The sequence below is a fragment of the Vicugna pacos genome, chromosome 11, assembly GCF_048564905.1.
Source record: "Vicugna pacos chromosome 11, VicPac4, whole genome shotgun sequence".
NCBI lineage: Eukaryota > Metazoa > Chordata > Mammalia > Artiodactyla > Camelidae > Vicugna > Vicugna pacos.
In genome coordinates, this window is record NC_132997.1 from 72,744,708 (window position 1) to 72,772,092 (window position 27,385).

The 27,385-nt window shown below is 37.1% G+C and overlaps 1 protein-coding gene and 1 long non-coding RNA gene across 6 annotated transcripts; one reads left to right on the forward strand and one right to left on the reverse strand.

The window, feature by feature from the left end:
- Positions 1-1,232: 1,232 nt before the first annotated feature.
- On the reverse strand, positions 1,233-21,344 carry LOC102535571 (cytochrome P450 2C21-like). Its single transcript, XM_072971666.1, has 9 exons — positions 21,177-21,344; positions 17,910-18,072; positions 16,310-16,457; positions 13,466-13,628; positions 8,455-8,631; positions 7,346-7,487; positions 6,561-6,748; positions 4,240-4,381; positions 1,233-2,098 (listed from the first exon to the last, which is right to left on the reverse strand). Exons 1-9 carry the CDS (start codon positions 21,342-21,344, stop codon positions 1,917-1,919), a joined length of 1,473 nt encoding a protein of 490 aa, XP_072827767.1. The 3' UTR covers positions 1,233-1,916.
- Positions 2,956-14,173, forward strand: LOC140699374 (uncharacterized). Of its 5 annotated transcripts, none has more exons than XR_012077516.1 (4): positions 2,956-3,998; positions 4,295-4,399; positions 5,301-6,114; positions 13,842-14,173. It is a non-coding gene; the product is annotated as an uncharacterized lncRNA (long non-coding RNA). The 5 variants fall into 5 exon arrangements; XR_012077515.1 differs by having other exon boundaries at positions 5,301-6,039; XR_012077518.1 differs by having other exon boundaries at positions 5,301-5,525.
- Positions 21,345-27,385: the final 6,041 nt, after the last annotated feature.

Consider the following 27,385-nt stretch of genomic DNA (forward strand, 5'->3'; position numbering starts at 1 on the left):
TTAATCTTGTATCCTGCTGACCTGCTGAATTTCGTCATCAGCTCCAGTAGTTTTTATGTGGAGTCCTTCAAGTTTTCTATATATACTATCATCTTATCTGCATATAGTGACAATTTTACCTCTTCTCTTCCAGTATGGATCTCTTTTATTTCTTTTTCTTTTCTGATTGCTATGACTAGGACTTCCAATAATATGTTGCATTCAAGTGGTGAGCGTAGACATCCTTCTCTTGTTCCAGAGTTTAGCAGGAAGGCTTTCAACTTTTATGCTGGCTGTGGGTTTGTCATAAATAGCTTTTATTGTGTTGAGATAAGTTCCCTCTATCCTCACTTTGGTAAAAATTTTTATCATGAATGGATGTTGAATTTTATCTAATTGGACTCCTTTTTTTTTTTTTCTGATAGCCCTCAGAATCTTCTGAAACTCTTTCAGAGTTCTAAAACTCCTACATGACACCTTATAGTCAGCCTTTCAGACTCTCAGCTCCTGATTCCAAATAAGCAATCAACTCAAAGGTAAAATCCCATCAATAACAGGATTCCAATATGAATTTCCCAAATCCTCTGGTATCTTATACCTATAAATTCTCCCAACACTTATCATTTTGCCATGCTGACAAATATACATGTACATATGGGTGTGTATGTCAGCGATGAGTGAGACAGAGAAATAGAGAGACACAAACATAAATATAGATGTTATATCAGGAAATTTCTGGTCATCGCAGTGAGATATTATTTTCAGATGACAGGATTTTCTACTTGAAAAATTGATGAAAGGTAACTAAAGATGACTAAATCTACCAAAGAATTCAATCTTCATTACATAAAAAGGTTTAGTCACATACTCTATTACAATTGTGACAGAAAAATAAATAGCTGCTTAATTTTTAGTGCATTATTTTTTAGTATCTATGAAAAATAAAAGTGTATATATATATGTGCAGATACTTCACTTTTATGAAACTATCCTGAAGAAATAGGACACAAATATTAATAAAAGATATATGCATGCCATAGCATCTTTTTTGTTAACAAAAGTTCAAAAATAATCTAAATAATCCTTGAATAGGGAGATTTTTAAAAAATTATTAAAGCCGTGTGATAGGGTGTTATGAGATACATTTTTTTACACTGCTTGGGAAAATATCTATCATATGTTATTATATAATGTCACCAACAAATCATAGCTAAAATATAAGTAAGAATTACAAATGCCCACCTACACAGAAAAACACACACAAATATTTCTCCATGTGTGTTTTTCTTTGCCTTAATATGTCTCTCTCTGTGTGTGTGTGTGTGTGTGTGTGTGTGTGTGTGTGTGCATGCGCGCGCGTGTGTGTCTTAACCACTAGGGGAAGAGAGAAAGGACATCCTTGAAAAGACCAGCAAATTGAAGTTTTATCTTATGATATTCCCTGTGGCTGAAATGACCTTCCTCTGCTTTCTCTCTTCATGTACATACATATACGTATGTATACAAACATACACATCACACACATAGTTACATTTTAATAAACAATGGGAAGAAACAGCAATTATACATGCTGAAGTGTCAAGGGAGCATTCCCCTGGAGAGCTAAATAGGAATAAGAGATGAGTACATTTTATATATTATTAAATATTTTAATGCATGAGATAATTTGCAATTTTAACTTTCATAAAACAAAATATGACATTTATAAGATATCTTTCATTCAGTATACACCGTAGATGAGATGTAGATTAAGACCTCAAAATTGTAAGACACAATTTTACTGACAATGACACAATGAGCTGTATTTCATGCAGGGAAATTTGAACCGAATCTTAAAGAAAATTAGAAGAGGCAGGGCTCAGGAATGTCTTTCCTGATGTTAAGGGAGAGCAGAGTAATAGCTAACACAGGATAGCATGCATCTAGCTGGCCTTTGTTCAGACTGGAATGAAACGGACCTCATAGAACGGTGGTATAGAGCCTATCCCTTTGAGGGCTGGGGTAGTGTCAATGTCTTTTGGATCAACCAGAGATTTCAAAGTAAAATGCTGTAAAATGCTGACCAGGAATAAAAACACCTCCATGCGGGCCAGGCCTTCTCCAACACAAACTCTTTTTCCTAAAAATGACACATAAATTAAATACTCATTTAATTGTATTTCTGATCTAGCATGCAGGAAGTTTAAATAAATGCAGAGTGAATGAATACATAAATATATATATATACTAATAAAAGACCTATTAAACTATGGCTTCTCCTGTTTACACCAAAACCTGGTTTGCTTCATTTCCTTACAACATATTTCTATGTGCATGCTATATGGAAAAATATCTTTGCTATATACACATGTTGGAATTGCTTGGCTGAGGTTTGCCCGTAACACCTTTCTACACACACACACACACACACACACACACACACTTATCCTCAGGGGCATGAGAAACACACTACACTATTCCATCTACCTCTAACCCAAGATTCAACAACAGAGTTATTTCTCCTCACCTGGATTCCTAAAACTAATCTTAACCTTGTCATGTCCCTGCTTTCAAAGTATTTCAAGAGCTTACCATTGCCAACAAGAAATATCACACACCAGCTACAAGTATTACTAACTATTCAATAATCCCCAGATAGGCAATTTCAAATGTTAGGTATCCAGGCATCCCTTCAACTGAAATAGTCTTTCCCTCTGCTCTGCCTGCTGATATTCCCGACACCCTTCTAGGTCCAGCTCAGATGTCATTTATTCTATGCAAACCTCTCTGATGTACTCAGGCGGATATGATCCACAGCCTTATCTGTTTCCCACAACTCATTAATGTGTCTACTACAAAATATTTCACATGAGATTTTAATTAGTCCTCTGTCCCACAGAATGGAATTTAAGCTTGGAAGGTAAGGCCTTAGCTCTTGTAATGATACCACAGTGTCAGGACAAAAGCAAGCCTGCAAGTCCTGGGAAAGGTGTAGAAATCTCAAGCACGTTTATTATACAACAGTGGGTCCAAAACACAGGAAGAAAGAGAAGGGGTGGAACAGCAGGGTCTTGCTTTGGGATCACCTCCCGGCGTTGTTCATAATCTTGGGACCACAGTACCCAACGGGCACTTCTTTCCGATTTTCTTAGATATTCAAGCAGGAGCAAATCTCTCATTTTTGTCCCTCTTTCAGTTACTTCTATAGGAAAGGCCCTTCACCCTCTACTCTTCCCCTAGCTTCTCTTTTGGAGTGTGCTAAGCATCTTCTTCATCTTCCCGGCTCCATTCTCTGCTGGTTTGTCTTCTATGCCTACTCTGTGTCCAGGAAGCTGCTTTCGATAGACTGCTTCAACCAACAGTTAGGTCCCTTCTTCATGGTCAATACATTCAGAGGACTGCACATTAAAAAGCTTAGAGTATTTATTCCCTCAGTCCCAGCCTGCCAGGGCACACTTTAGGCGTTGGCTGTATTCCCCAATCTATAAACCCACCTCCTGTTGAGGCTTCCACTCTCTCTGTGCTAGACGTCTGCTTGTTCCAGGAACACCCTCCTTCTCCTGACCCTCCCCACACAAGACAGTAACATTCTCCTGCTGGTGCTAGCCTCTGAGTCCTTTACCACTCCTTGCTACTTCCCTTCATCCTGCCCACACCTCTGAAAACAGTCTCTTCATTAAACTGCTTTTAATTAATCTTTTTCAGTATCCCACGTGTTTCTTTCAAGGGCCCTGACAAATTGAAAGAAGATACCGCGATGTTTCTTCCTGCAAGAAAATTGCCCTTATCCTCCAACAACTCTGGCCTTGGCCCCTGCCCCACAAAAGGCAAGAGTCAGGAGTTCCTCTCTCTGCTCCTACAGAAACCCTTTAAAGAGCATTTGTCTCTGTGGAGTCTCATTGCCTGTTAATTTGCTTTCATCTCTCTTAGAGGATGGATCTCTTTCTTATTCACAGTTGGATCCCTGGATCTGAGTGAGCATGGGTCTGCTACATGGGTCCTCATTGAAGTTTACTGAGTGAACTGGCTTCTCAGGGCAGGTGAGAAAAGTCTTAGTGGCACTGGACGTCTAGGAGGAGTTCTTAAGAACCTTAGTGGTGGGTTGCAGGGCAGAACTCAGTAAACGCAACCTCCAATGCAATAAGAAGAAATCTGGACCTTAGGAGTGGTGCCTCTAGCCTCATGCAAATGACAATCTGTCCAAGGCAGAGTAGCTTCCATGTAAAGCCCTTCCTCATCTCATTTGACCCTAATGTACCGATAAAAATGAAGCATGCTTGCCTGCTGAAAAAGTCATGAAGTAGTCACTCTTCTTAAAGTTGCCTCTTTCATCCAGGAAGTGACCAGGGTCAAACTGCTCTGGATTGGGAAACTCTTTGCCATCATACAGAACAGAAGTCAGAGATGTTACTATGGCTGTGCCCTGAGATAAGACAAACAGGTAAACTGGATTATAGAGAAGGTCATGGAACTTGGAGGGAGAGATGCCTTGTCTAATCCTTTTCTTTTATACATCAGGAGAGTGAGGCACAAAAATATTTTTTTACTCCATGTCACAGAGCAAATTAATGACCAAGCCGAACAAGTCCTAAGTCGTATCATCCCGGTGCAGAGCGCTGTTAACTGACTCCAAGGGCATCCTCCTCAGTTTGTAGTCTGACACCAGCACTTGCTTTTCAGAAAACTTGAGGGAGCTGCACTTTTGTTGACAAATAAATTGCAGTATTGTCTAAGAGTGCTGATGTCACTGATAATCCAGCTCACTCTCTTCGGAACCAAGTATGATGTCTTAGAAACTCTACCTGAGTGGCCATATTCATGAAAACCATTTTCCCAATAAGATGAGGAACTGGTAGATAACCCTTCCTCTGCTACTTTCCTTCAATGTAATTGTTGCATATTCTTGTGGAAATAAGACGGCATTTCTTAGCTTCCAGTAAGTCTTCCTAAACTCAGAGATACAGTGTACACCATAATTTGGAGTTTAGTTTACAGCATCAATCAAATATTTCTCTCTTAAACTAAGCTCTGTGACCACAGGTAATTTGTTTAGCATTTCCATGCCTCATTTTCAACACAATGAAAACATAAGCAATACGTCAGCATTAGTTGAATGTAAATATAAAATAATATATGAAGTACTTTTTACGCAAAGATTACCACATGTTAAAATACTCAGTAAAGAACTTTTGTTACTGTTATGGTAATAGTGATTGTATTCACGATGCTGCAGGATAGTCATAAAGGTCATACATTTAGTACCTAGCAGAGACAAAATTCAAATGCAGATCCGTCTGAATGCTTTGTGTTTATGTTTCTAAGAATATATCAATTTTTTCTAGGCTGTCCAATTTGGGGAAAATAGATACACTCTTAGGAACATACAACCCACCAAGAAAGACTCATGAAGACTTAGAAATTTTGAACACACCAATCACTGGTAAGGAGACTGAGATTTCCAACAAAAGAGCAAGGTCCAAGTGATTTCACTGATGAATCCTACCAAATATTTAAAGAGGAATGAAGACCAAACCTTCTCAAATTCTTCCAAAAAACAGAAGAGAAAGGTGAAAGCTTTTCCTCTAAGTTTGGGAACAAGACAAGGATGAACACTCTCACCAATTTTACTGAAGAGAACAGGCCAGGATTGGGGGAAATTTTTTTTAAGATGTAAGAGAATTGATTATGTTCAAATGATAATGGAAAGAAGACAGCAGGCAGGGAGAGAAGAAACTGAATGAAAAAAGAAGAGATGATTATTTGAGGAGGATTCCTGAAAAAGGGAGAGGAGAGGGATCCATGATACAGGAAAAAAGATTTACTTTAGATAAAAGGAGAGCCCTTCTCCCACAACAACAAAGTGAAAGAGAAATCAAAGGGTGTGGATGTCGCTAAATTTGTAAATCTAGTGCAAGGGAGTTGAGGGAGTTCCCCTCCAATGGCTCTGATTTTCTCTGTGGAAGACCAGGTCACTTGAGAAAAAGTCCATGGTAGAGGATTGGAAGGGGAGAATTCAGGGCTGAAAGTCACTGGCGTGTGTGGCGGAGCAAGGAGAGCGAGGTCACAAAGGAAGACTGTTGGGTAAGACTGAGGATATGTGTTGGGATATTGATAATGATACCAACCTGCCGGGCTGCATGGCCTTTTCCAGAAGAGGTAAGTAGCTCAAAGACAGGCAGGGAAGAAGATTATTGCCGTGGGACTTTAAAAAAGTAAGTGAAACAGATAGTTATGGAGGCAGGGGGTGGGGTACGTGGAAACACAGGATACTGGTTAAGTGGTAAGAGTAATAAAGGAAATAAAGTAAAAAAGTAATAAAGGAGTAATAAGGGAAAACAGGGAAGTGGAAAGAAGATTGGGAGAATGAACAGGCAGCATGTGGAGCTATGAATGTACTGAAAATCTTGTGGGATTGTAAGCACTATGATATTTATTAAACTGTATCGCCAAACTAGAAGCAGTGGTGCATGTGGTCAGAGGGTGAAATGTCCAAGTTATGACTGTGCAATACCTACAGAAAGTTAGGTGATCTGTAATTCTACTACCGTGATAGTTGACAAGCTAAGATTCTGAAGGGGGAGTATAGATGAAATACCTCTCACCTTGGGAATAATGTATTCTCTGAATTTAACGTCCTGAGTTGTTGCATGGGGCAGGTTGCTGGGCACCAGGTCGATGTATCTCTGGATCTCGTGCACCACGGCATCCGTGTAGGGCATGCGGCTCCTGTCCTGCATGCAGGGGCTCCGGTGTCTGCCAATCACACAGTCAATCTCTTCCTGGACCTTAGCTGGCAAGATAGGAAGCAGAATTTATGTCAAATGATAGAGGCTTTTTAAAATCTTCTTATTCATGATTCCATTGGAAAATTTGTTTGCCCAAAAACATATACCTGAAAAGAATTTTTCTCTTTATGGCTTTTAAAATTTAGGGAGTGATTCTTTTTGATGAAGATTGTGATTTTGTACAATCAATCCTTACATTGCAGATGCATTTGAATAGAAATGTCTTTTGACAAAAATATGTTTATGTGCACTTGGAAAGCCTTTCAAGTAATATCTTTATAGAGAAAGAGGAAGGCTAATTCTTTCCAGGTCCTAAGACAGCTCTGCTCACTGCCTCTGTTCTGAAGCAAATCAGGGATGCTCCACCACAGCGTGGAGAACAATGTCCTCTGCCCTTCAACACTCTGCTGCTGGTTAAATATTTCATTCTCCTTTTGTACCATCATCTGATTTGAACTTAATTCATCCAATGGCAGGAGGATGTACTAACAATGGAAGTTTCTCAGGTACATTTTATAGACAGGTGAAGAGTAGAATCGTCATCAGTGCTGCCTGCCAATTTCTACCCAAAATTGCATTCTGTCCATCATCTGTGACCGTACCTGTGACCTCTGGGTGCTTCAGCAGGAGCAGGAGTCCATATCTCAAAGTCATGCTTGTTGTCTCTGTTCCAGCAGTAAATACATCCCAAATGGTAGTGATCAAGCTGTCCATGGTAAATTCAGACTGCTTATTGTGCTTTTCCTAGGAATGATGTGTTGGGGATTACTTGACAAATGAAAGAGTCTTAGAAGTAACATAAAGTAATTCAATATAACCATCATTACTTGCTGAATTTGCTTATTTGACAAATTAAGCTAGACATTAGAGAGTGCTATGGCTGAAGGTAAAGTTACATGAGTTGTTAGGACTCCTTTTAAACAGTTAAAATATAATCAGAGTTACAAACTTCCAACAGTTCCTTTCTGAGTCTTCACTTTCTCCCCCACGAGAGCAAATCAATTCTTCAATAATTTATTTCTAACTTGAGTCTTATCAAGTCATCACTGCTACTCATGGTCAGTTCAGGCATCTATTTTCTGTTTCATCACATCTAAATTTCTCACTCAAGGCTCCAGAACTACCCACCTATAAAGTACATCACTGTTCCCAAATTCAAAAGTCATTGCACCCATGACAGTTCCTCAGTTATGATCAAGATAAATTGTTTGAAATTCCACACACTTGATCACTGCACTTGTCATTCCCTGAACCCATTTGGTCATCTCTGCTAATCTAAGCCACGGTTTCCTCAAACCCTACCTCACTTGTTTCCTAGGTCCTTTCCAAGAGTAAGCCTTTCTAGATTCCTACCCATTTCTGCATTCTCTCATTTGTTACATTTTCCATTCATGGAATTTATTTTATGAAAGAGAACATGCTTTCTATCATTAATCTTGAATTCGTGTGTGTGTTTCCATCTATCCCCAAATGAATCAGCTTTGATATGGTAAATATAAAATCTTCCAGGTCATTCTCAGTGAGAATTTAGAAATATCTCAGGACATCCACTATGGTTTCCACAAACAAGAGGTTGCACAAGCAATTAGTATATCTTTAAGAAGGAGCATTTGTTTTAATATACCCGTTTCACTGAGAAGAACCAAGCTATTCCATGAGCCACATCCCATCGCCCACAAAGATGAAGTAGCAAATCAGGGTCACGTTATACCTTTTCCATTTTAATCAGGAAGTAATCAATAAAGTCTTGAGGGTTACTGAGGTCAAGGGATTTTTGGTGTTTCTTTATGTTCTCGAAAATGAACTTTCTTTGCTCAATCATGTTTCTAAATATTGTGTTATGACTTCCTGGGAGATAATGTATTAAAGAGGGGAAAGCATTGTAGAGCTGAAAAAGGAAAGAATCATTCATTAATTCATTTAGCAAACTTTTACAGGCCCATAGTATGTATCAGACACATTGGTATAAAATGAATAGATAAAGATGAGTAAGACATGCTTCTTGCACTGGAACACACTTGGGATCTGAAGGAGAGGGAACTGATAAAATGGCCAGAGTTATATGCACAGTTACCAACCCATTTGAAAAAAGTATTTCAAAATGCACAAGTTACCATGCAAAAATCCAAAATGAACTTTACATTCATTTCCTACCCATAACTCTCTGAAGAAATTCTGCAGCATACCCCACCTTTCCAAAGGAGGGTACTGAGGTTCAAAAAGTCAATCAGTCTAAACAATGTGCAAGGCTCATACCATTTTTTCTATATTACTTTTTATGAAAGCATAGCTGGCATGTGATATTTTATTAGTTTGAGATGTAAAAATTAGTGATTCAACATTTACATACATTACAAATTGATCACCATGATAAGACCAGCAACTATCTGTCATCATAAAGTTGTTGAAATGTTACTGCCTCTGTTCCTTATGCTGTACATTACGTAACTGTGACTTATTTATTTTATAAGTGGAAGTTTGTGCTTCTTAATCCCCTTCACCTATTTCATCCATTCCCCCACCTCCTCCCCTATGATGACCACCAGTTTCCTGTCTGTATCTATGAGTTTGTATCTGCTTTGTTTTGTGTTAGTTTGTATATTCCAAATATAAATTAAATCATATGGTGTTTTCATTTTTCCCAGAGCATATCTTTTAGATCCATCCACTTTGTTACAAATAGTACAATTTCATTCTGTTATGTGGCTGAATAAATTCCATTCTATGAGTATATACACATACACACACACACACATACACAAACCCCACGTCTTCTTTTTCCATTCACCCATCAATGGACACTTAAGTTGCTTCCATACCTTGGCTATTGTAAATAATGCCACAGTGAGCACAGGGTGCATATAACTTTTCAAATTACCATTTTTGTTTTCTTCAGATAAATATCCAGGGAGTTTTATTTTTAACTTTTTAAGAAACTCCAAAATGTTTTACACAGTAGCTGCAGCAATTGACATTCTTAACAACAGTGCACGAGAGTTTCCTTAACTCCACTTCCTCCCCAGCAATTGTTATTTCTTGTCTTTTTTATAATAGCCATTCTGACCAGTGTGAGGTGACATCTTATTGTGGTTTTGATTTGTATTTTTCTAGTGATTCGTGTTTGGAGCATCTTTACATGTGTGTTTGCCATCTGCATATCTTCTTTGTAAAAATGTCTATTGGAGTCCTCTGCCCATTTTTTAATTAGCTTTCTTTTCTGATCTTTGTGTAGTTTTTATATTAACCCCTTGTCAGATAGATCAGCTACAAGTATCTTCTCCCATTCAGTAGGCAACCTTTTTGTTTTGTGATAGTTTCCTTCACTGTGCAACAGCTTTTACATCTGCTTAGGTCACATTTCTTTATTTTGGCTTTTGTTTCCCTTGCCTAAGAAGACATATCCCAGAAAATATCAAAAAGATTAATATCAAAAACATGCTGCCTATGTTTTCTTTTAGTATTGTTATAGTTTCGGCTCTTACATTTAAGTCTTTAATTCATGTTTAGTTTATTTTCATATATGGTAATAAGAAAGCTATCCAGTTAGATTCTTTTGTATGTAGCTATTCAGTTTTCCCATCACCATTTATGGGTGAAGCTATCTTTTCTGCATTTTATATTCTAGCTTACGTTGCCATAGATTAAGTGTTGATAAGTGCGGGTTCATTTCAGGGCTCTGTATTCTGTTCCATTGATGTATATGTCTGGTTTTGTGCCAGGACCATACTGTCTTGATTACTGTAGCTCTGTAGTGCAGTTTGAAATCAAGGAGCTGATACCTCCAGTTTTGTTCTTTCTTGGCTATTTGGGTCTTCTGTGTTTTCATACAAAAGTATTTGTTCTAGTTCTGTGAAAATGCCATTAGTATTTTCATAGGGATTGCACTGAATCTGTACATTGCCTGGGTACTGTGCTCATTTTAACAATATGAATCTTCCAATCCTTGAATGCGGTCTATCTTTCCATTTGTTTGTGTTGTCTTCAATTTCTTTCATCAGTGTCATAGTTTTATCCAGTACAGGGTTTTACCTCCTTAGTTAGATTAATTCCTGGGTATTTTATTCTTTCTGATGTAATTATAAATGAGATTGTTTTCCTAATTTCTCTTTCTTATAGCTCATTGTTAGTGTATAGAGTTGCCACAGATTTCTGTATATTAATTTTTTATCCTGCAACTTTACCAAATTCTGAATAGTTTTTTGGTCGTGTCTTTAGGATTTTCTATGTATACTATCATGTCATCTGCAAACAGTGGCAGTTTTCGTTTTCTCTTCCAATTGGGATTCCTTTTTTTCCTTTTGATTCTCTGATTGCTGTGGCTAGGGCTTCAAATACTATGTTGAATAAAAGTGGTGAGAGTGGGCATCCCTGAGCTGCTCTTGATCTTAGCGGAAATGCTTTCACGTTTTCACCGGTGAGTATGGTGTTAGCTGTACATTTGTCATATGTGGTCTTTATCATGTTCAGGTATATTCTCTCTATACCCATTATGTGGAGTTTTTATCATATAAATGGGCATTGAATTTCATCAAAAGCTTTCCTGTGTAATTTCAGAAGATCATATGATTTTTATTCTTCATGTTGTTAATGCAATGAATCACATTGCTTGATTTGCAGATACTGAATCATCCTTGCATCCCCAGAATAACTTTGATTTGATCATGGCATATGATTTTTTAATATCTTGCTGAATTCTGTTGGCTAATATTTTGCTGACGATTTTGGCACCTATGTTCATCAAGGATATTGGCCCATTTTTAGCTCTTTTTCAGAGTGTCTTGATCTGGCTTTAGTATCAGGGTAATGCTGACATCATAGAGTAAGTTTCAAAGTGTGCCTTTCTCTCCAATTTTTTGCAAGAGTTTGAGAAAGATATCTATTAACTCTTCTGTAAATGTTCAATAGAATTAACTTGGGAGGCCATCTGGTCCTGGACTTTTGCTTGTTGGATGTGTTTTGAGTTCTGATTCAATTTCATTACTAGTGATCAGTCTGTTAAGATTTTCTATTTCTTCCTCATTCAGTCTTGGTATGTTGTGTGTTTCTATGAATTTATCCACTTTCTTTAGGTGTCAAATTTGTTGCTGTCTAATTGTTCATAGGGGTCTCCCATGATCCTTTGAATTTCTATGACATCAGCTGTAATATTTTCCCTTTCATTTCTGATTTTTTTCTATTTAGACTTTCTTTTTTCTTTTTTGATGATTCTGGCTAAAGTTTATCAATTTTGTTTATCTTTTCAGAGAACCAGCTCTTCGTTTCGTTGATCTTTTGTATTCTCTTTGTAGACTCTGGTCTCTGTTTCATTTATTTCCTCTCTGATCTTAATTATTTCCTTCCTTCTACTAACTTTGGGCTCTGTTTGTTCTTCTTTTTCTTATGATTTTATGTGTAAAGTTAGATTGTTTACTTGAGATTTTTCAAGTTTCCTGAGGTAGGCCTATTTTGCTCTTAACCTCCCTCTTAGAACTGCTTTGGGGCATCCCATTGATTTTGGAGTACTTTGTTTCCATTTTCATTTCTCTTAAGATTTGGATTTCCACTCTGATTTCTTTATTGACCCATTATTGTTTAGTAACATCTTATTCAGCCCCCATGGTTTGTGTGTTTTTCTAGTCATCTTCTTATAACTGATGTCCAGTTTCATACCATTGTGGTCAGAAAATATGCTTATTATGATTTTAATTTCTTGAATTGTAACATAGCATGATCTATCCTGGAGAATGTTTTATGTACACTTGAAAACAATCTGCTGCATTTGGAGGGAATGTTCTGTATAAATCTATGAATAAGTCCATCTGATCTAATGTGTTGCTTACCATGAATGTTTCCTTGTTGATTTTATCTTTGGGTAATCGACCCATTAATGTAAGTGGTGTGTTAAAATCCACTATTATTATTCTATTACTGCCAGTAACTCCTTTTATGTCTGTTTATATCATACACTTCATTTATAATGAAAAAAAAAACTGTATTAGAAAGATTAAGAAAATGCCTAAATTACATTGCTAATTTTTAGTTAGATATTTTACACTCTCAGAAATGTACCCACTGCCCTTATTTATCTGGCCATTCCCACCCAAGAGTTTACTGGCTCCTTTTTAAACAGTAGCTCATGACTTAATATCCTTCATAAGCACTGAAGAAATTTATTTGGCTGGGAGCTTGTATCAACTAATAGAGGATTAAGAAATGTAGTTTCTAGGCTTACCTCATCCCTTTCCCTGGCTAAGCTACTTTGGAAAATATGCTTTGTATGTCTATGTGAGTTTTCTGGTCTAAAAAATTAGTAGATTATTTGTTCTCTAGGGTCCTTTTAAGGTAGAAAACATCATAATCTTAGGATCCACACAAAATTTAGGTTGTTAATTATTGTACAACACAGGTTGTTGACTTTTTCTGACAGTGCACTATAGTAAAAAATACATTTTACATAAATACCCTTTCCATGTATACACATAAATATCAGGGGGAAAAAAGGTTTCTCAAAAAAAAAAAACTTCCTTAATTGTTGCACTATATTATATTTTTCTTTCTATTACTGTATTTTATGCTATAAAATTAATTTCAACCCATTAAAGAAATTTTATAACTCTCTGATTTGTTATAAATGATAGCTTGATAAACCTTAGTCATTCTGAAATACCACAAAGGGATGTGGTTGGATGAGCAATCAATCTCCTAGGTAATTATTTCTCACTGAAAGACAATCTTGACCTTACCTCTATCCAGGAGGTGCTTACAAGTCTTGCATTTTCATTAATATATTTTATCATAGTTAGAAATTCCTCATCACTGTACTCAAAACGGTTCCGGAAGATAATAGAGCAGATCACATTGCAGGGAGCACAGCTCAGAAGGAAAGCTGGATCACACGGAGATGCTAAAAAACAATTTAAATGTTAGAGCACAATTATCATATAAATCTTAAGTGTACTGTTTAAAGTAATTAAGAAGGGTTGACTTCTAAGATTTTTTTTTAATTTTAGGGGACACGTCATCATCGCTATAAACTCAATATGCCTGAAATAAAATTTATGTGTTTCCCTAAGTAAAAGTTTCTAATGAAGTCTAATTTACTTATTAATTTCCCCCCAGGTATTCTCCTATTGACTTCACTCTCCAAATAAGAGCCACAAGGCAATTCACAAGGAGATAATTTTAAAATCTCTTTTAAGTCATAACATTTGGCTCTCAGTGTGGATACTTTTTCATGATGCCCACAGGAAACTGAGCAACATAGTAAGAAAATCAGGAGACAGAGGACATTTGAAATCCTATTTTGCAAAAGGCAACTGAAAAAAGTTGGCTGTGCTTTTCTTGTAGAAGAGAAGAACAATGAGAGAGATTGACGTGACATTCAGATTGTTCAAAAAATATGTTATACTATTGGGAAGAGGCTTCCATGTATAATAAAGAACATGACTCCATTTTTTGCTCTTTGATTACTGACAGCTTTTAATACTCATCTTTTCTTCTGCTGTTCACATCTGCACAAGCTATTTTTTAGAAGTTCAGGTGATCCCTTCTTTGGCGCAAGGAGGAAGTTTAAACCACAAAGCCCTGACCTATTCCTGGGAACCCTCATCCTTACTCCATGCCCTTACCACCATAAAAACCTCAAGCCAGTGTACTTTCCCTGCTCTCTCAAGCCATTTTCGGATCTGCTCAGTAACCACCTGCCCTCCACAGAAAGCCCCATATGTAAATAATAAACCTGTTCATATTCTATCGAGATGTGTGTGGCACCACTAATACCAATGTCTAAACCAAATTGGGGTTGAGAGGTCCATCCTGCCTCTGTGAGGTGACCACAATGTAATACTCCAAAAGGAAAGAATTTAGCAGGGATCAAAAAGCAGAAGTTACAAGGAAAAACGTTTCTGCACAACATGTGAAATAAACTTTCAACAGTTAGTTATCCGGTGACAAAATGGGCTACCCCAAGCGTATGAGGTCTCCACAGTTAGGTGGGATGGAGCAGAGCCTGGGTGGTCATAACTCAGGAGGCTGAGGAAGGCCATATTCACTGTAAGAAAAGTCGAGCCAGTTAATGATAAGTTCTGCTAGAAATACAAATTAAGTGGACAAAGTCATTTCCCAGGTAACATGTATCAAAACCCAATATTCACTGATTTACTAATTCCATTTCCAATATTTTATTCTAAGAAAGTAGTCAGAGATATTCAATCATTGATACAGATTGCATTTTTTAAAATATTATTAGCAACAAGGAATTGAAAACAGTCTATCTAGCCAAAAGTAAAAGATGCTTAAATAAATTATGGTATATTCAAAATAAAGGAATACTGTACTAATCTGTTAATAATTTTCTTGAGAAACATTTAAAAATTAAACATGTGAAAAAATTTATTTAATATATTAAATTTAAACATAAGGTTAGAAAACATTCTATGTAATAAAAGCCTTGTGTTATCACTTCTGCCAGGTCTCCAACCCATTCCTAGGACATAGGTACCAAAAGTCTAAATGATGTTCAGTGATGCTCTGCTGCAATTTCCAGAGACTTATTCTGTGGAAGAATCCAGAATCATACAAATATTTGTAAAAATTGAATTTTTATATTAATAGCAACAAGAAAGCAAAGGGAGCAACCTATGTGGACAACCATATAATATTGGTCAAAAAAAAGCAAGGGCAATTCAGTACTTCATTTAATTCACCATTTAATATAGTGTTAGTAAGCTAATTATGTGCTTGAAAGATATTTAAATGTTGAGGTTAAAAACCACAAAGGTCTTATGATCCTGTTCTTGCTCCTTCCCTGCCAAATCTCCTACCCACCCCTTTCTCTTCTACCCTCTCCCAGGTCTGCACATGTACCCACACATATACACACTGAGCAGATTTGTGCTACTGTAGCTCCCTCCCTTCACACCGTCGGGTGAGCTGTAATACAGTCTTGTACGCCGAGAAGGATTTGGCACGAATTCTACCAGTGAACCATCACTTTTTGTTTCTTTGTTTTATTAAGGTATCACAGACAGCCCTGTATAAGTTTCAGGCGCACAGCATAACGCCTTGACATATACATGTTGCAAAATATTTTCAATGTTTCTCAAGAAGTTACTAGAGAAGGCAGTTTTTTCAACTTACTGTCACCAAAACTACTAGCAGATTACCAAAATCCATGTTCTCTTCTTTACCCTGTGCACACCAACAACCGCATTTCTCAGCTGTTCTTCCAGTTAAGAGTGGGCCTGTGACTGAGTTACAGCCCATGGAATATGAAAGAAGTTGTGTGCCACAGCCATGCCTGGCCAACTCAAGGACTATTTGCTCTTGTCCTGGTTCTTTCCTCCACCCACTACCATTCAAAGAGATGAGCTGTGGGTGCCACTGGAAGCTGTACATTGAAGATACCAAAGACCCTATAAACTTGGTGCCTGATAAGATTGTTACGCCAACCACTTCACCTCTTCTTACTGTTCTGTGAGCAAAAAGTAAACTTCTGTTGTACTTGAGCCATTGTCCCTCTCTAGTGTATCTGTAACAGCAGTCTACCCAAACTATCGCTGTTAATTCCATAAAAAAATACCCACCATTGGTTTTTTTTTAATGATTCTACCAACCACAAGGCTTCTTCTTGAATTCTATCTTCAATACTCTTCTTCCCCATCCCCATATTCCGCAAAACCATGAGGGAGAAACGCCGGGTTTGCTTCCATTTTTCTCCACTGCTGAAAACAATTCCTATTAGGAAAAAAAAATAGAAAAGAACAACCTTCATTGCCATGGATTCTAGCTAAGAGTTTTCATCCCAGGAAATGATAATGACACTTAAGCAAGAATAGAAATAGAATTGTGCCAGTCTCAAGGAATTTCTACTGAGCCCTACTTCACCTGCCTCCTCTCTTAATCCAGCCTAGTACTTTACTGTCAAGACTCTCGGTTTTACAAATTACCAAACTCCTCATCCATTAGCTCCTTCAAACCTCAGAACAACTCTGAGGACCAAGTGTTCTGTCTCCAATTTACTGACAAGGAGGCTGAAGATGATGGAAGCAAAATGCTTTCTCTAGGATGACTCAGCTAATAAACCATGGAGTCCAAGTTACAGGTTAAGGTTTTAGGGCTGACTTGTGCATTTTAAGTGAATTGGAGAAGAAACAACAAAAGGAGTCCATTCTTAAGAGAAGGAGGAACAGCATTAGTGCATTAGAAGGAAGCTCATGAAAATGTATTCCTCAAATAAGGGACACAGCCACAGCTCTTCTCATTTTAACATGCCCCCTCTATCTGTTAAATCTCTTTCATCATATGTGGTCTTAACACCAGGGAAGTTCACTATCAGATTTCCAGAGTCAAGTAAGATCAGGGGAGACAACAACACTCATAGGATACTTGTCCAAAAAGATCTTAAAGAACAATGTAGGGAGGAAATTACCTTATGGAAGCCTTATCTCTTTTTGCAGAAACCCAGTGTCCCATCAGAGGACTGGACAGTTTCAGCTACAGAAACAATTTAATACTTAACTTTAAAAGCATTTTTAATATCAACTCCAACTGATATTCCAATCCATACTTACTATGTTTCTCCATGATCCTCTTTTCGGAGCATCTTTGTGCTTTATGTTTAGCAGTCTACTGATTACAAATATTTCTTATGCTTTTTGTTAGAAGAACAAAAAAACTGAAGGCAAGGTTGGAAATATTCCACACCTTCGTTGGTTCCATGCATAGTATGGAAGCTTCCTAAAATAGTCTCTTAACAACCATGAATATGGCCAGAAAGCAAAATGTTTGATGAATAGGAATAATCTACTCATTTTCCTCCTTTCTCTTTATCTCTGTCTCTTTCTCATTATCTTAACTGGCCATAATTTTAAATGAACATAGCTTAGTCACAAATTCGTAGAACATTAGTGGTTAAATGGTTTGATTTCATTGCATTTAATGTTTAATGATAATGTCACCTTCATCATTTTAAATATGGATTAATGACCTTTTTTAGAAAATGCTGGACTTACGATGTTTTCACAGATTTCTCTAATTACTTATAATTTCTCAATTCCTTAGCCTGTTGTTGTTTTTTTTTTAATTGAAGTATAGTCTGCTGACAATGTTGTGTCAAGGTCTGGTCCTTAGCCTCTTTGAATCTTTCAAATGAACAAACTGCCACATACTCCCGAGATAGAAGCGTACCTAATCCCTGGTTGATTCTGTCTACTATTGGTAAACTGCCTCGGCCAGAGAACTCCTCACTCTGATCAATCAGAGCTTCCTTCACTGCTTCATATCCATATAACACCACGGTGGGCTTCATGCCAATATACACAGTGAACACAGGGCCATAGACTTCTGCTAGCTGGAAAAGGAACAGGAGATGCAAGAATAGTGAGAACTTCAACACTGAAAATGTAGGTAAGTGGGGGGAATATTTTTAATCTTCTGAAGACACATTTTAATACTCATTCACCCATTAGAAAAGATTTCAATCTCTAGAATCAATAATTTAATAAGAAATCACATTATTCAAATGGTCATTTTCATTATAGTATTAATAATATTGCTATGATTAGTATTACCATCAATACTTAGCCTTTATTCAGCTCCTGCTATGTGACAGCGGCTATAATATGAATTTTATTCATATTATTAGGTTCTTCTGCCAAACCTGTAACTGCACCAATTTCTCCTTCCCTCCTGTAATTACAGTAAATGATGCATTTCTCCTCCTGTTTAAGGGAATTTTCTTCCTCTTGCCCCCATGCAGACTATAACCATCCCTCATTATCCATTCTCCACATCTTTTTAGCACCAGGGACCTTTAAGTTTTAATAATACAGAAGAACGTAGTCACAGACACTTCCCAGCTTCCTCCTGTGGCAGTGTGACTAAATTTCCATGAACTGACGTTAACAGAAGTCATGTGTGCAAATCCTACACTTGCATAAATCGTAGTTCATGCCCTTCATTTCTCTTTCAACATCTGTGTTGAAATGACAGCATGGAGATGACTCCGCTATGACTATACGATGAGAACAATAGCTGAGGAGCAAAGAATGTAAGCTACAAGACTCAGGAAATACTGGCTCTCTGAATGACCTCACAGAGGAGAGGCAGCCCACCAGCACTTACCTCTCTGTCATTATGGGAAATAGAAATAAGCTCCTGCCTTCTGTAAGCCATTCTATTATGGGGTCTTTCTGTCATGACAGCTTATTCAGTTTACTAAATGATACAGAACTAACACTCTTTCAACTTGTCCAATATTTGAATCCTCCTGCTGTCTTACAATTCACTCTCCATGAAGCAACCAGGGCGATCTTTTCAGAAGGCAAACGTTAAGTAGCATTGCATTGCTCGTGTGCTAAAGACCAATATTCTTAAAAATCCTTATAAGACCTGTATGTTCTGGCCCCTTGTTTACCTCTCCCATCTCATCTCACACCATGTCTTTATTTTTCACTTTCTATGCTACAACCAGACCCGTTCTCTTTCAGACTCCAACAAGAAATTTCCTTCCAGAATGAAGGAGCCTAGAACAAACATCTACCTGTATTTTATCTGGTTAATGCCTAATTAGCCTTGAGATCTCAGCTTCAACTTCACTTCCTCAGAGAACACTTTGTTGATGACTCCTACCCCTAGTCCTCCAAGCTATGTGGTCCCTTTCTGTTGTGCTCCTGTTACATGGATTGTAATCATACATTTATTTACATGATTGTTTCATAAACACATGCCTACCCTCTAGACTTAAATTCCATAATGTTAAGATCTTCGTTCATTCACCTTTGAAAATCCCCAGCATCTAACATATTTGTCACTGAAAGTAGGTATTCAGTAACTTGTTGAACATATGATATACTCAAGTAACCTGTGCAAAATACTTATTACTCACATTTTCAAGAAATGAAAAATTAAAGCTCAGAGAGATTTCAAAAGTTTGCCCAAGGCTGTGCGTTAACAAGTGAATGAGCTGAGGTGCTGACACAATCTCTTCAAATCCAACGCCCAACACACAGGAAGAAGAGCTTCCAGGGGCAGTGCTCTGGCAACTAGCTGTCTCAGGGAGGTCAGACTTCAGAGATTTAGAGAGCAATTGCTCTACAAATAGCTAGGAGCAGAACAGCTATTCATTCAATCATCGAGAAAATGTAACAGAAACTGTGAAATTTCCTCAAACTTAAGTTATTTCCTTGACTTCAAATCAATGTGTGCTTTTAGGAAAATTTTACTATTGTCACTCTGTAAATGTGCTTGTTTGTTTGTTTTAAATTGAAAGCAGTTTCATTGCCATTAGAATTCAAAAAGAATAATTATTATAAAGGGTACCTACATCACAATATGGACAGGAAATGCCTACTTTGGCAATTTCAACAATCACCTCATGGATTTCATTCCCTTTTGGCAGTACCTTTAGGTATATACCATTCAAAATCATGTCTGGGTGTCACACAACATGAGCAAGTGGGATTTGTCCCAGGGATGCCCGGATGGTTCAGCATCCACAGCTCAATCAATGTGATTCACCACATTAGCAAATTAAAGGATAAAAATCATATGATCAACTCAATAGATACAGAAAAGCTTTTGACAGCAGTCACAGGGGAAAAAAAGAAATTAAAAGAACTGAAATTGGAAAGGAGGAAGTAACACTGTCATTTTTTGCAGATGACATTATACCATACTTACAAAATTCTTAAGATGCCACCAAAAAACTACTAGAGCTTTCCAATGAATTCGGTAAAGTTACACGATATAAAATGAACATACAGAAATGTGTTGCATTCTGTACACTAATGACAAACTATCAGAAAGAGAAATTGAGAAAACAATCCCACTTACCATCACATCAGAAAGAATACAATACCTAGAAACAACCTAAGGAAGTAAAAGACTTGTACTCAGAAAACTACAGGACATTGATGAAAGAAATGTCAGAAAACACAAACAGGTGGCGAGACATAGCATGCTCATGGGTTCGGAGAATTAATATTGGTTAAAGACCATGTTACCTAAGGCAATCAACAGATTCAGTGCAATTCCTATCAAAATACCGGTGGAATTTTTCACATAATAAGAGCAAAAATTGTAAAATCTGTATGGAAACACAAATGACCTCCAACAGCCAAAGCTATCTTAAGAAGACTAGAGCTGGAGGTATCACGCTCCTAGATTTCAGAATATAGCATACATTTTATAATAGCTTTAGCCAGAGTATAATCTATAAAAATTTTGAATGACAACATTATACACATGAAACTAATAGGAAATTGTACAAATATACCTTAATTTTAAAAATATATACATATATAGATAAAATCATGTCCAAGTTTCCAATGGGCACTACCCTTTAAAACCACTTTTTGAAAATATGGTATCTGGGACCATGAAGTCTAGAACAAGATACGGGGCTGTCGTATTTACTGACTGCAAATAACTGAAAGAAAAATGAGTCATACATACCTTGCTTATGTATTTGGTGACATCCTTAATGTTTATCTGTAGAATATTCCCAATGATGGGGAGAGGGGTAGGGCCAGGTGGCAGCTTCCCTTTGGCATACCTTTGGTTCCATAGAAAAAGGAAAATCAAAAAAGAAAGACAAATCACCAGGACTATGAAGAGATCCATTGATGTGCTTTGTGCAAGCGCAACTGAAGGCTTAGAATCCAAAGACTTTTTAAATAGTAGGTGCAAACTTATCAGCAAACATGCAGTAAGTCTTTGAACCCTTGAGTAAATATTGTTTATCATCAGTGCACTTTGGCCTACCAGCAGACACATAAATAAAAACACTCATCTTGGTGTTAATAAATATCCAAATTTTCAATGGAAATCTCAACTAAAAAGCAACTCACTTCTTCAGCGATGGCCATATTTTAGTAATGAAATTCAAAGCTATCAGATTTCAAAGGGTTGGAATTCATGATCACAACAAATGATGAAACAGTATCTCTTACATCAACATTCAACATCTTATGAGCAGAAGAAGCACTCTCTTAGTGCCTTTTCTCAGAAGATTCAGGGAAAGGCCAAAATTCAAAACAGAAGGAAGGAGGCAGGATAAAAAAGAAAGGTATAGGGAGTTGGTCTTATCTTAGAGAAGAGTAGATATCCCAACATGCTTGCAGAACCCTTTTCTATACGTCAGGAGTTCTGACACCACCTACTCCCAAAGTGGGTGCAGGTCAACAGGCAGTAGCAGGTGAACAGGCAGTAGACAGAAGACAGGAGTAACAAATCTTGAGGAATCCTCAAGTCAAGGAAAGAATACACTCAAAGACATCAGTGGAAAGTCCCTTGGCTGCACATCGCCCACCACCCTCCTTGCTTATACATTTCCAGTGAGGATCATATATCAGAGCATACATTGCCTGTTCACTCTTGGGAGAGGAAATACACTCCAGCATTCAATAGTGTAAATATTTTTAAGTGTCTAGAAACTTACAGATATGAATGAAACTTCAAGACTCAAAAGATATTTGAGGAACTTCAACAGCACAACAAATATCAAACTAAAAAATCAGAAAACTAATCCCTAAAGACTTTAGTGAAAACAGAAATAATACAAAAATAAATATATCATCAGATAAATTTAGCCATATGAAGAGAAAAACTTTTTAGAAAACTTATTAGAGGTTCTCATTAATTAATTCTCTGGTTGCAAAAATGCTTTTTAAAAAACCTTTCCTATTAGTAGAGGAAGAGCAAAACGAAAGGAAGAAAGCTTGATCAATCCAACTAAGGACAATATAAAACGAAGTCTATGAAACATAAGATAAAAATCATCACTTTCATCAAAGATTGCATGGGTATTTAAAAGAAGCCTCCTGAATACACTGCCCAGTGACCAGTATGGATCAAATAAATATGAAGACTAAAAGCAAGTTCCGTGTATAAAAATTAAGTGCAAAATAACTATGATGAAAATTACGAAGTTCAGTGATATGGACAATAGTTATAGAATGTCCTTCATTGATAGCAAGCACATCAATGACACTTATTTTGGATAAATTTGGATACTTATGTTGGATAACAATTAATTAATCTAATTAATTTCACTAATAATTTTTAAAAAAATATTTAAGTAGCCTACTTTCATAGCATGGCTATATCAATATACAACTAGCATATAACTTAACACCACAAGAGTGACTGAAGAAATATTTCAGTGGCTCTTCTGTGCCAGATATTTTACATCCTTTTAGCTCAGTTGATCTTCAAAAGATGCTCTGAACAAAAATGTTTCAGCTGAAGACTCCAACTCTTGTTTTATAACTTGTGAACTCTGCATTGGAAAGTATTTCAATTCAACTACATTCCACAATATCTGCTGAGTAATTATTATGTTCTCTCACAGTCTTATTTTTTTAATTGAAGTATGGTCAGTTTACAATGTTGTGTCAATTTCTGGTGTACAGCAAAACTGTTCAGTCATACATATACATACATATATTTCTCTTCATATTCTTTTTCATTATAGGTTACTACAAGATACTGAATATAGTTCCCTGTGCTATACAGTATAAGCGTGCTGTTTATGTATTTTATATATAGTAGTATCTGCGAATCTCGAGCCCCCAATTTATCCGTTCCCACCCCTTCCTCCTGGTAACCATAAGTTTGTTTTCTATGTCTGTGAGTCTGTTTCTGTTTTGTAAATAAGTTCATTCGTCTTTTTTTTTAGATTCCACATATAAGTGGTATCATATGGTATTTTTCTTTCTCTTTATGGCTTACTTCATTTAGAATGATGATCTCTGGGGAGGGTGGGGGAAGGTATAACTCAGTGGTAGAGTGCATACCTAGCATGCATGAGGTCCTGGGTTCAATCCCCAGTACTACCACTAAAAAAATAAATAAATAAGCCTAATTACCCACCCTTGAAAAAAAAGAGGGAATGACAATCTCTAGGTCCATCCATGTTCCTGCAAACGGCATTATTTTATCCTTTTTTATGGTGAATAGAATTCTGTTGTATAAGTATACCACGCTTTCTTTATCCAGTCATCTGTCAATGGACATTTAGGTTGCTTCTATGTCTTGACTGTTGTAAATAGGGCTGCTATGAACATTGGGGTGCATGTACATTTTTGAATTAAGGTTCCCTCTGGATATATGCCCAGGAGTCAGATGGCTGGATTATATTTTTAGTCTATTTTTAGTCTTTTGAGGAATCTCCATACTGTTTTCCATAACGGCCAACCAAACTACGTTCCCACCAGCAGTGTAGGAGGGTTCCCTTTTCTGCGCACCCTCTCCAGCATTTATCTTTTGTAGACTTTTGAATGATGGCCATTCTGACAGATGTGAAGTGATATCTCATTGTAGTTTCCATTTGCATTCTCTGATAATTAGCAATATTGAGCATTTTTTCATGTGCCTATTGGCCACTGTATGTCTTCACCAGAGAATTGCTTGTTTAGGTCTTCTTGCAATCTTACTTTGGCATAAAAATCCATTTAAGATTAAATAGTTATTTTGAGTCAATAATTTCACCATGAGTAAATCAAAATGAGAGTTCAGAAAAGTTTGTCCCTTAGTAATACTTAGCACTTTAGGAAGCCAGGATTCAAAGATTTAAAGAACTTGATTTCAACAAAATGCATTTATTAGCTATCCATTCCCATACCTAATATCCACTACCTCAGCACATTTCTGGTACTGAAAGAAGACCAGATTTTTAAATGGTTTCATTCTCTCTTCCTCTTTCTCTCAATCTCTGGTACTGGGAGAGGAGCATATTTTATAACAATTACATTCTCTCTTTCACTCTTTCTCTCACAGTCTCTTTAGAGTAATCCCTGTGCCTAAGAAACTTGTGTCTTAGCTTTTTCTATGCTAACTGTTTGGGGTCCGTATGCCTGGCCATTTTACCCTTCATACAAGGAAGAATACATAGAAGTTACTGAGCTGGAATAGATCTTTGAAATTATCTAATAAAATTCCTTATTTCCATTTTTTAAGAGCAATGTGATAATGGCTCAGAGAAGTAAAGAGTTTCATATAGTCATAGAGTGGGTTAACGGCAGAGCTGCCAATCTTTGCTTCCTGAAATATAAGATTTTTTAAAAATCACCTGAATCTGAAGAAATTTTAAATTTATATAATAGTGAATGTAGGAAACACTTGCTATTAAATTTTAACTCTGATGCACAAACATGAGAAAACTAAAAGGTTATGAAAGTTTGTGATAAGCTGTCTTACCCTAGATAGCAGGGGCGAAGTTTAGGGAGCAACAATCTTTTACCTGAAATCCTCAATCAGAGCTCAAAAAGAAACTGGGTTGTTAATCTAAGAAATATTCTTTTGCCCCTTGCTCTTGGTGACCATCAAAGAGTATGTGGGAATATTGAGTACAGAATCTACTTTATGGGTACCTTGGCTAAGATTCTAGTTTGTGAGTAGGTGGAGGACAGGCATGTTAAAAATCATCTCATCTGTTAACTTCTATACATAAAAACAGATAAAAAATAAATTTCTTCTGTATAGCATAAGGAACCATGTTCAGTATCTTGTAATAGCCTTTAATGAAAAAGAATATGACAGTATGGAGACTCCTTAAAAGACTAAAAATAGACTTACCATATGATCCAGCAATCCCACTCCTGGGCAAATATCCAGAGGGAACTCTACTTCAAAAAGATACCTGAACCCCAAAATTCATAGCAGCACTATTTACAATAGCCAAAACATGGAAACAATGTAAATGTCCATGGACAGATGACTGGATAAAGAAGTTGTGGTATATTTATACAATGGAATACTACTCAGCCATAAAAAATTAAAATAATGCCATTTGCAGCAACATGGATGGACCTAGAGTTCATCATTGTAAGTGAAGTAAGCCAGAAAGAGAAAGAAAAATACCATATATCACTCATATGTGGAATCTAAAAAAAAAAGACAGACAAACTTATTTACAAAACAGAAACAGACTCACAGACATAGAAAACAAACTTACAATTACAGGGGGAAGGGGGAGGAAGGGATAAATTGGGAGTTCGAGATTTGCATATACTGATTAATATATATAAAATAGATAAACAAAAAGTTTATATTGTATAGCACAGGGGACTATATTCAATATCTTGTAGTAACTTATGGTGAAAAAGAATATGACAATGAATATATGTATGTATATGTATGACTGAACTGTTTTGCTGTACACCAGAAATTGACACAACATTGTAAACTGAGTATACTTCAATAAAAATATAGATTAATAAAAAGGAAAAGAATATGAAAACAAATATATGCATGACTGGGACATTATGCTGTACACCAGAAACTGGCACACTGTAACTGACTATACTTCAATTAAAAAAAAAAAATCATCCCATCCCCCAAGCCAGCTATGTTCAGTGCCAAAAGGGAACTTCCCAGCTAGAAAGAGTTCCCCTCACCAGGAAAGGAAGAGTGGAGTGACCAACTAGCTTCTCCAACCCTTTGGGTCACTGGGAAAATGTCCTACTTTGATTTTAGCCCACCAACACTAGCAAAGCTAAGATGTATACAGACGGCTAAGAACAAGGAAGAAACACAGGGGCTACTAATAACAGTCACACAGTGGGAGTCACAGCAGTTCACAGTGACCTACTTAGGAGACAAACTCGGCTCTGATTAAACCAACATTCCGCGCAACCACCTTGGACCCCCTGCAGATTTCACCAGCTTTTGCCCCCCAGGTGCTCATATTTCACTGATGCCAGCCACTGGAGTCCCTCCCCATTTCCTGTTACCCAACCCCGGCTGGAGTCTAAAGACCCCATCAGAAGCCAGCTCATGTTCCTGTGGCTTGTGAATGCCAGATGGAAGCCTAGATTCTCCCAGCTGAGACCCCCTGCTTGGGGGACACATTTGGAGCTAGCCCCTCCAGCTGAGCACCTGCACACCCCTAGCCTGAGTCCTGTTAGGACTTGTTCCGGGGAGAATGCACAGCTGTGGAGGAGCACACAAGAGCCAGGGCCCTGCCCTTAAGTTTTCTTTTTCTTTTTTTTTTTTAGCATTGATTGTGCTTTCCCTAGGAGTGATTAGATGTAATTATTTGACAAAATAATTCCCCAACATATGGCCCAATACAGAGAAACAATAGTCCAAGATCCTGATGAAGACACCCAGCGTTTCAAATATATTGGGAGAATCGGTGGTTTCTTACACCTACCCTATCAAAATGAAGCTAGAATCAAAATAAAATAATGTTGCCCAGAACAACGAAGTTATATTTAACTATAGTATTAGGGAGAGAGCCACCAGTCATTCAGATGCCCTGGGATAATGAAGAGGCTTTACCGTGTCTGTGACACCTCCTCAAAATGTGTACAGAAGAGCAAGAGCTGCAAACGAGGAAACTTTTCTGGAAAGGCAGCTACATTTTGGGGGAAGATTCCCAGAATGAACTAGGACTTCCCAAAGTTTAAAAATCATTCCTTAGGGGTGGAGAAAGCAGACATTGGAAAAAAATTTTTTCTTCCTACAGTTCCCTCAACCACAATTGACCAAAATCACGGCATCTCATCCAGACCACGTGAAACTGGTGCTTCAGATCAAATTCCATAGAAAATCCTTTGAATGTAACTCTTTCTGGCCTCCTAGACTCTACCATTTGGGATACTAGGTCTTGCCTACTAACCAATTTTATCATTTTCTCTCAGTATAACAGATAGTAGTCA